Source organism: Arachis ipaensis, chromosome B2 (assembly GCF_059453495.1).
Source record: "Arachis ipaensis isolate K30076 ecotype BB chromosome B2, ASM5945349v1, whole genome shotgun sequence".
In the NCBI taxonomy this organism is placed as follows: domain Eukaryota; kingdom Viridiplantae; phylum Streptophyta; class Magnoliopsida; order Fabales; family Fabaceae; genus Arachis; species Arachis ipaensis.
This window is the reverse complement of record NC_142437.1, coordinates 102,501,300-102,512,366: the sequence shown is the minus strand read 5'-3', so window position 1 is coordinate 102,512,366 and position 11,067 is coordinate 102,501,300. Positions and strand designations below refer to the sequence as shown.

Sequence of the window (11,067 nt, the reverse complement as noted above, 5' to 3'; positions counted from 1 at the left end):
ATAGTCGAAGCCCCCCACACTCACTCGTCAAAATACGTCATGCTAGGGAGAGGTATCCACACCCTTATAAGGCATGCTTCGTTCCCCTCTCCAACCGATGTGGGCCTTACAATCCACCCCCCTAAGGGAGTCCAGCGCCCTCGCTGGCACATCGATCCGGGTTCTGGCTCTGATACCATCTATAACAGCCCAGACCACCCGCTAGCACGATATTGTCCGCTTTGGCACACAAGGCCTCACGGTTTTGCCTTTGACGATAGGGATGATGGCCAAAGCCCCCCACACTCACTCGTCAAAACGCGTCATGCTAGGGAGAGGTATCCACACCCTTATAAGGCATGCTTCGTTCCCCTCTCCAACCGATGTGGGCCTTACAATCCACCCCCCTAAGGGAGTCCAGCGCCCTCGCTGGCACATCGATCCGGGTTCTGGCTCTGATACCATCTGTAACAGCCCAGACCACCCGCTAGCATGATATTGTCCGCTTTGGCACACAAGGCCTCACGGTTTTGCCTTTGACGATAGGGATGATGGCCAAAGCCCCCCACACTCACTCGTCAAAATGCGTCATGCTAGGGAGAGGTATCCACACCCTTATAAGGCATGCTTCGTTCCCCTCTCCAACCGATGTGGGCCTTACAATCCACCCCCCTAAGGGAGCCCAGCGCCCTCGCTGGCACATCGATCCGGGTTCTGGCTCTGATACCATCTGTAACAGCCCAGACCACCCGCTAGCACGATATTGTCCGCTTTGGCACACAAGGCCTCACGGTTTTGCCTTTGACGATAGGGATGATAGCCGATGCCCCCCACACTCACTCGTCAAAACGCGTCATGCTAGGGAGAGGTATCCACACCCTTATAAGGCATGCTTCGTTCCCCTCTCCAACCGATGTGGGCCTTACACCATGTTTATGTCTTATTACATGATCATTAGTAGTTAGTAACTATGTCTTAAAGTTATGAATATCCTATGAATCCATCACCTCTCTTAAATGAAAAATGTTTTAATTCAAAAGAACAAGAAGTACATGAGTTTCGAATTTATCCTTGAACTTAGTTTAATTATATTGATGTGGTGACAATACTTTTTGTTTTCTAAATGAATGCTTGAACAGTGCATATGTCTTTTGAAATTGTTGTTTAAGAATGTTAAATATGTTGGCTCTTGAAAGAATGATGACAAGGAGACATGTTATTTGATAATCTGAAAAATCATAAAAATGATTCTTGAAGCAAGAAAAAGCAGCAAAGAACAAAGCTTGCAAAAAAAAAAAGCAAAAAAAAATAGAAAAAAAAAGAAGAGAAAAAGCAAGCAGAAAAAGCCAGAGCTCTTAAAACCAAGAGGCAAGAGCAAAAAGCCAATAGCCCTTAAAACCAAAAGGCAAGGGTAATAAAAAGGATCCCAAGGCTTTGAGCATCAGTGGATAGGAGGGCCTAAAGGAATAAAATCCTGGCCTAAGCGGCTAAACCAAGCTGTCCCTAACCATGTGCTTGTGGCGTGAAGGTGTCAAGTGAAAACTTGAGACTGAGCGGTTAAAGTCAAGGTCCAAAGCAAAAGAAGAGTGTGCTTAAGAACCCTGGACACCTCTAATTGGGGACTTTAGCAAAGCTGAGTCACAATCTGAAAAGGTTCACCCAATTATGTGTCTGTGGCATTTATGTATCCGGTGGTAATACTGGAAAACAAAGTGCTTAGGGCCACGGCCAAGACTCATAAAATAGTTATGTTCAATAATCATCATACTGAACTAGGAGAATCAATAACACTATCTGAATTCTGAGTTCCTATAGATGCCAATCATTCTGAACTTCAATGGATAAAGTGAGATGCCAAAACTATTCAAGAGGCAAAAAGCTACAAGTCCCGCTCATTTAATTGGAGCTATGTTTCATTGATAGTTTGGAATTTATAGTATATTTTCTTCTTTTTATCCTATTTGATTTTCAGTTGTTTGGGGACAAGCAACAATTTAAGTTTGGTGTTGTGATGAGCGGATAATTTATACGCTTTTTGGCATTGTTTTTAGTATGTTTTTAGTAGAATCTAGTTACTTTTAGGGATGTTTTCATTAGTTTTTATGTTAAATTCACATTTCTGGACTTTACTATGAGTTTGTGTGTTTTTCTGTGATTTCAGGTATTTTCTGGCTGAAATTGAGGGACTTGAGCAAAAATCAGATTCAGAGGTTGAAGAAGGACTACTGATGCTGTTGGATTCTGACCTCCCTGCACTCAAAGTGGATTTTCTGGAGCTACAAAACTCAAAATGGTGCGCTTCCAATTGCGTTGGAAAGTAGACATCCAGGGCTTTCCTGCAATATATAATAGTCTATACTTTGTCTGAGTTTAGATGACGTAAAAGGGCGTTGAATGTCAGTTCTACGCTGCTGTCTGGAGTTAAACGCCAGAAACACGTCACAAGCCAGAGTTGAACGCCAGAAATACGTTACAAACTGGCGTTCAACTCCAAGATTGACCTCTATACGTGTAACATTCAAGCTCAGCCCAAGCACACACCAAGTGGGCCCCGGAAGTGGATTTATGCATCAATTACCTACTTCTGTAAACCCTAGTAACTAGTTTAGTATAAATAGGATTTTTTACTATTGTATTAGACATCTTTTGATCATTTTGAGATCTCTAGACCTCCATGGGAGGCTGGCCACTCGGCCATGCTTACCCTATATTCACTTATGTATTTTTCAACGGTAGAGTTTCTGCACTCCATAGATTAAGGTGTGGAGCTCTGCTGTTCCTCATGAATTAATGCAAAGTACTACTGTTTTTCTATTCAATTCAACTTATTCCGCTTCTAAGATATTCATTCGCACTTCAACATGAATGTGATGAATGTGACAATCATCATCATTCCCTATGAACGCGTGCCTGACAACCACTTCTGTTCTACCTTAGATTGAATGAGTATCTCTTGGATCTCTTAATCAGAATCTTCGTGGTATAAGCTAGATTGATGGCGGCATTCATGAGAGTCCGGAAAGTCTAAACCTTGTCTGTGGTATTCCGAGTAGGACTCTGGGATTGAATGACTGTGACGAACTTCAAACTCGCAAGTGCTGGGCGTAGTGACAGACGCAAAAGGAGGGTGAATCCTATTCCAGTATGATCGAGAACCTCAGATGATTAGCCGTGCTGTGATAGAGCATTTGGACCATTTTCACAAGAGGATGGGATGCAGCCATTGACAAGGGTGATGCCTCCAGACGATTAGCCATGCAGTGACAGCACATCGGACCATTTTCCAGAGAGGATAAAAAGTAGCCATTGACAACGGTGATGTCCTTACATAAAGCCAGCCATGGAAAGGAGTAGGATTGATTGGATGAAGACAGCAGGAAAGCAGAGGTTCAGAGGAACGAAAGCATCTCTATGCGCTTATCTGAAATTCTCACCAATGATTTACATAAGTATTTCTATCCTTATTTTATTATTTATTTTTGAAAACTCCATAACTATTTTATATCCGCCTGATTGAGATCTACAAGGTGACCATAGCTTGCTTCAAGCCGACAATCTCCGTGGAATCGACCCTTACTCACGTAAGGTTTATTACTTGGACGACCCAGTGCACTTGCCAGTTAGTTCTATCGAAGTTGTGAATGAAAAACGATTTATTAAGACGTTCGTACAGAGTTTTTAGCGCCGTTGCCTGAGATCACAATTTCGTGCACCAAACACCAAACTTAATCCATGAAATACATATGCAACATGAAGCAAAACAAAAAGAAAAATGAAAAGAAATTACCTAACGTTGGGTTGCCTTCCAACAAACGCTTCTTTAACGTCACTAGCTTGACGATTAGTTCTTGGATTTTCTTCCTCTTCTTTTAGTTGGTTAAGAGAAATAACTTCAATGGACATGAGGAGAAAAAGGATACCCACTAAAAAATAACCCTCATACAACTTTCTGATTCACTAGGATCAAAGAAAGCATATTTAAGTGTTGGGGGAGAAGACTTCAATTCAAATGTCGGTGGTGCATTCAGATTTTTCTTTCCGAAAGCTTGCATGCATTCTTCCTCCTTTGTTTGTGCATCTTCCTCTCGTAGCCTCTGAGGATATGGAATCTTAGGCTTGTATTCCTCCACTACCTCCTTCCTTATTGGAAGTTCAGTTGGTACATGGGTCTCTTGGTTTTGCTCTTGCACTTCTAACTCCTCATTTGTAGCCCCAGTTTGATATTCATTGTTCTTGCTAAGCACTATTTCACTCCTCAAGTTTATTGCTTTGCATCCTTCCTTTAGATTTGGAATTGTGTCACTGAAAAAGGTGTTGGTAGGCCTCTCAGCAATTTGTCTGGCTATTTGATCCATTTGAACTGTCAAGTTTCTTATGGAGGCCTTGATTTCCTGCATGAAGCTAATTGTGTTTTTGGCGAGTTCAGCTAAGGCTAGCTCCAGAGATGATGGTTCTTGATAAGAATAAAGAGATGATGGTTCTTGATATGAATAGAGAGATGATGGTTCTTAGTATGAGTAAGGAGATGATGGTTCTTAATAGATGGAATATGAAACATTGAAGTTTTCTTGGTCTTAACTTTTCCAACCAAAATTCGGATAATTCCTCCATCCATAGTGATATGAATCATTCTTTGAGTATGAATAGTAACCCATCGATGCTTTGATGTATTTGTTGAGTGATTTCAGGTTTACAAGGCAAGTATGGATTGAAGAAGTGGGGAAAAAGTATGCAAATAGTAAAGAATCTATGAAGAAATGAAGTTTGGAGTGTTTCAAGATCATGCGTATGCAGAATCATATATGCGTACACAAGTTTGTAAATTCGTGCAACCATGCGTACGCATGGTCAGGCGTGCGTACCCATGACTGTGATCACGTGAGTTCATTTAAAGCAACATGTGGGTTGCGATTTTAGCCCTTCTAAAGCCCAATTCAACTCATTTTTGAAATAGATGAAACCAAATTCAAGAAAGAACAAAGGAGGAGCAATTAAGGTAGCTTAGGAACATATTTTAGGGTAGTTTTAAAGAGAGAGAAACTTCCTTTTCTCTCTAGAATTTAGGGTTCTTAGATCAATTTCTCTTTATTTTTAGTCTTTAATTCTTGTTTAAGTGTAATTTCATTTATATGCTCTATTACCTTAATTCTCCTAATTTCTCTTGTTAATTTCTCATTTGTGCCATTTTTTAGTTCATGAACTCTTGTTAATTTCAATTTTATTTAACGCAATTTGATATTTTATGTTTCCTTTATGCTTGTTTTAGTGATTGTTATTGTTATCTTACAATTGTTAGCTTTAGATTTTATTAATTCTTCCTATTTTACCATGCTTTCATTTTATACCTTTCAAGTATTTGTGAAAATGCCTCTCTTAACTTTAGAGTAGATTTTTTAGCATTCTTGGCTTGAAATTAAAAAATTAGGTGATCTTGAGTCATTAATGTCCAATTTAGATTGGTAATTCATTAGAATGGTTAGTTAATCTTGTTTCCATTGATGTTACTTATGGATTGGGATTAACTATATCTACTTGACTTTTTTCCGATGTTAGAGATAATGAAATAGAATTATTCTAGGTAATTGTTGTGTTATGATTAATGATTATGATAAAAAAATTTTAGACCAAGTCCAACAGTTACTTTTTGGAGTTCCTATTACTGTGCGTGTCAGAAAAAGAAAGGAACCAATCATTGGAGTGAAATGAGAAGGAGTTCCTTCTCTTGGATCGAGAAGGGAGAGTCCATCTGAATAGGGACTCTTGTCCAATAATAACTTGCTATTTGGCAAGTTATTATAAAAATAAATAATTATATAAAATCTTAAATAATTAAATAATAATTAATTCAGTAATAATTATAATAAATCATTATATTTTTATTTAATTAATAATTTATATTAATTATTTAAATAATAATTAATTAAGTAATTAAATCATAATTAATTTATTAATAATTATAATAATTAATTAGATTAAATAATTAAATTTTTATTTAATTAATAATTTATATTAATTATTTATATCATAATTAATATTGAAGTTTCTGGTTCAAATAATGATATCAACGTGTTAGATCGTTCTCCAGTGTTTGATGATATTCTAAATGATCGTGCTCCAGAGGTAAATTATACTAGAGTAAAGTATCGTTTTTATCCCCAACTAGGGGTGGCAATATGTACCCTACCCGCGGGTACCCAACCCGACCCCATCCGATCGGGTAGGATTGTCAACCCGATCCGCAGCGGGTAGGGTAGGGTGCGGGTAGGGTTATCGTGCGGGTCGGGTAGGGTGCGGGTTGTGCCTCAATCCTACCCGACCAACCCGCACCCTATATATGTATATGTTATATACTTATATAAAAATATATTTTAAGTGGATGTTGAACCAAATACCTCTCACTAAATGCAAAAGATCCTTAGTCATTAAAAGAAGATCATTAATTGATAATTTAATATTTTTTTTACATGAAAGTTAGTTCTATTTTAAATTATCATCAAGTTATATAATAATATTGCATCTTTTTTTGTAACCCGCAGGTAGGGTCGGATACCCGCGGGTTAAGAACGGGTAGGGTTAGGGTTGAGATATTCTCAACCCGCGAGTAGGGTAGGGTTGAGTTTATATAAAAATCTCAACCTGCGGGTAGGGTTAGGGTTGGCTCCAAACCCTACCCTACCCTACCCATTGCCACCCCTATCTCCAACGTTTGGGGTAAGTCCCAAAGTTGTCCCTAACATTTCAATCGTCCTATTTAAGTCCCTAACGTTTCAAAATTGACTCAATGTTGTCATGCCATTAGGGATCCGTTAACAGAATTGACGGCAGGACGAAAGTGAGACGATGTTGAAATGTTCGGAATTTAAATAGGACAAAAACGTTGGAGACAAAAATGATACATAGAAATAAATTTTAGTTTTATCCTTTAATAATATCATTTTTTTACTATACATAGTATTTAATTATTTTTTAATCACATCTAAATAAATACACTTAATCACATTATTTTTATTCTAAATAAATTTATTTTTTTATAATTTTACACTTAAAGTTATAAGTTAATATAAAAATATAAAAAAATTTATTTAGAATAAAAGTAGTGTGATTAAGTGTAATTTACTTATATGTGATTAAAAAATAATTGAATATTATATACCGTAAAAAATTAATATTATTGAAGGATAAAATTAAAATTTATTTATATGTATCGTTTTTTATCCCCCAACGTTTTCATTCTATTTAAGCCACTAACGTTTCAAAATTCTCTCAATTTTGTCCCGCCGTCAATTCTGTTAACAGATCCCTAACGGCAGGATAACATTGAGCCAATTTTGAAACGTTAGGAACTTAAATAGGACGATTGAAATGTTATGGATAACTTTGGGATTTATCACAAATGTTGGGGACAAAAACGATACTTTACTCATTATACTATTAATGGTAATACTTATATTATGGGATACTATTTAGCAGATGGTATTTATCCTGAATGAGCTGCATTTGTCAAATCAATCTCAAAGTCACAAGGAGAGAAACGCAAGTTATTTGCACATTATCAAGAAGGGCAAAAAAAAGATGTGGAGCGAGCATTCGGAGTGTTGCAAGTACGCTTTGCAATTATACGTAGTCCAGCTCGCTTTTGGGAAAAGAAGAAGCTTGCCAACATAATGAAAACTTGTATTATATTGCATAATATGATTATTGAGGATGAAAGAAACACTTATGCAGGAAATTTTGTTCAAGGCTTAGAGTATGATGATGTCGAAAATGGCTTATCACAACCTCAGTTGGGAGAGAAAGATTTTGCACTATACCATCAATTTCTCCAAAGAAATGCCCAACTTCAAAATAGGCAGCAGTATAGACAATTGAAACAGGACTTGATTGACCACATATGGCAATTTTACAATACTTGTTGTCAACTATAGAGTTTAATTATATTTTTCTTTGTATTAAGTAATTTTACAAATTAGTGTAATCCCGAATTATATATTGTGTATTATTGTTACATATGAATTTTTTAATATTAATATCTTTTAATAGTGAATTATTTTTAAATTTATAAATTTAAATAATATTATTGAAAAAAATAATTACTTTAATTTTAAGTATTTTAATTAATTAATTTAGTGGGACCACAATAGGGACTAAAATTAGTTCCTCCTAATGGAGAAGAGAGATGCTTTGAGTTCTTATTTATGACGCAAAAGCTGATGTAGAGTTTTTTTTATGACAAGTGAGTCATAAATAGGGATTGAGATGAGTTCCGTAATGGAGATGATTAGTATTTGTTATCTTTAATTGTTTGCTTTACATTATTGTCATTTAAATTCTTATCTGCAAACCCCCTAATTTTTATAACCGATAATACGCATAACTCATTGTAATTCTTTTAAGAAACTATCCGAGATCTAATGCTCTCGATTTTTATTGGTTTGCACTTATAACAAATAAAATTAAACTTTGATAAAAAATTTATTATCGGTCTAAGACTATACTTACAATAAGATTCTATTTTATTAAAATATTTGACCTACATTCATTCTTGCGGCTAACTTTTTTTTGTTATGGAAGTAAAAGTGGTGATATACTTTAACATGGTAATTTTTGATATTTTTCAAAACTGTGGAAGTACACAAATGTCTAGGACCGATTTCTGTACTTAAAATTTTTTATTTTTTTTTTAACACAAATTCCTGGGACCGATTTGTGTACCTCTCACAAATCGGTCGGTCCGATTTCTGTACCTCTAGTTAAACGATCCCACATTTAAGTATAACACCCCAACAATCCACATTTAAGAAAAACACCACTACCACTCCAATATTAAAAATAAAAAATTCTCATTCTTGCCGTCAACACGACAGGAAATACAAAAGTGAATGGAAATAATAACATACCCAACTCAGCTCTGGCAAACTGAATTTTATCACACTAGTGAATTTTTTTTTTTCAAAAAGAAAAGAAAATACAAAAGACAGATTAAATTATTTTGAAAGAGCTAGCAAGCAAGCTAAGACCATCATCTTCATCCCTTGTTTTCAAATATCTTCCCAAAAGTATTTGATGAAATCTTTCATGTGGTCTACCTGAAAGTGCATGTACACCACAACACCATATCCATTATCACCATCTTCGTCAGGCATTAGAGCAATAACCCCTCTATCATAAGGACACACACCACCAGGACCAAAATAAAACGGCTTCCCCAACCCAAAATCAGCCTCATAAAACGGCATGCTCATCCAACTGCCAAGTATAATGTTAGGATTCCCAAAGAAAGGCACATCAGCTCTATACTCACCTTTCTCCAAATAAGGTGTCCTAATCAGATCCCAACGGTTTTCAAACCCTGCCACGTAATGCATTTGTGATTTAACAAACTCGTGATTCGACACTTTATTAACAGCTTCCCTTATTTTCTGCGATGCGTAACTGATTGGTTGAGTGGTGATTTCTTTAGCGTAGCAAGTTGGCGTAACCGTCGGACCCAACGCGTTTCCGAAGTAGTTTTGAGGAAGTGGCGGATTCAATCTGTTGCGAATATCGACGTTGAATTTAACGACCGTTGGTTGATTCTCTTCAAGATTACGAGCTTTGCAAGCGCATCTCCATATATGTGCGCTGATAATTTCGAATCTGCTGTACGGTCTCGGAGATGGGTTATGAGGAGCGTTACCGTTTCCATTTGCTGTTACATTTGCATTTGCATTCTTTTTGAGCTTCTGGACGTGTTCTGGTGTGAGTTTTAACAGCGCGAAGGTCGTCTTCTTCTTTTGCTCTTCGATGTTGTCGGTTCTTCCGAGGATGAGCGGCAGAGGCTTGAACTCCCGGTGGTCGAACAGGGGTGGAGTTAATGGCCCAGTTGGTTTGAGCACGGTTCGGTCGAGAAACGGAAGCTCGCTTGGATCTAGCTTCGCACCTCGAGTGAGCTTCGCCCATGAGTTGATGAAGCGAATGGCGGCGAGGCCATCGCCTAATGGATGAGAAAAAAGGATTCCGACTGCAAAGCCGCCATCGCCGCCGTGGAACTTTGTCACCTGTGCCAAGAACAAAGGAAGCTCGTTTATTTGACAAGAGTAGTCAACAGCTGGGATGAGTTCTTTGATGCTGGGTTCATTTGGAGTGAAGTCTCCATATTCCGCCATTGATTTCTTCGATTCAGCTTCGAGAAGCAATACCCCCTTTGCGTTGCAATCGAGTTCCAAACGGCCACCGTCCGTCCAACTCAGCCTCCCGGCTAATGGATAGTAGTGAACGAGAATCTCGCTGAGAGACTCTCGCATTCGCTCAACAAGGACATTGACATCGACGACAGTGTTGTTGTTCTTGGCGTTGTTCTGTTTTGGGTTGTAAACGTAGATTGAAGGTGTATGACTCCATCGCCAAAGTTGGTCGTTGTCTGATAGCCATAGAAGACCCTTTGGAGTTTCTTCTTTTGGGATCACTGTATGAGTACCTAAGATTGTTACCATTGTTTCAGTCTCTCTTGTGTCTAAAGGCTTCGTTGATTGCTATATAAGACTATGATAGCGGTGAAGGGGACTATAATAGTAACGGCCAAAGCTAGTCTGAGTAAAGCTATTTTCTACCTCACATGAGAAACGTGCGTGGGCCAGTGAACTTGTGACGCCTGTTCATGATTGTCTCCACAAGCTCTGGCATGTGTTAGACATAGGTTTGTGTAGCTTTTTCATGCTTAATGAGGGTGGATATTGGTTATTCATTAATTATTTAATTAAGTTGTTGGACATTAATGACAGTGGACCTTATGTAACTTTTTTGTCGTTTGGTTGAGATTATATTGGTAACGCTGTTTTTTACTGGCAACGCTGTTTTTGACATGAAAGTTAGGTTTGGCTTGGTAATGTGTGGATGGAAAATTAATTGGGTTGTGAATATTGTTTGACCAGAAATTATAGCTGTTGGTGTAAATTGTTAAAAGTTTTATCTGAAAAAAAATACGTCCTTGAACTTTTGACCTGAAAATACATTTAATTTACTAACCTTCTTAAAATTTAGACACATCAATCCTTCTATTCACTTGGATCTGGCAGATCCAAAAAAAACATCAAATATGGCTTCTGTTGT

General features: G+C 37.4%; 1 protein-coding gene across 1 annotated transcript; it reads right to left on the bottom strand.

Annotated features, from left to right (window-relative positions):
• Positions 1-8,800: 8,800 nt before the first annotated feature.
• LOC107625594 (spermidine hydroxycinnamoyl transferase) lies at positions 8,801-10,801 on the bottom strand. Its single transcript, XM_016328275.3, has one exon. It carries the CDS (start codon positions 10,449-10,451, stop codon positions 9,018-9,020), a length of 1,434 nt encoding a protein of 477 aa, XP_016183761.1. The 5' UTR covers positions 10,452-10,801; the 3' UTR covers positions 8,801-9,017.
• Positions 10,802-11,067: the final 266 nt, after the last annotated feature.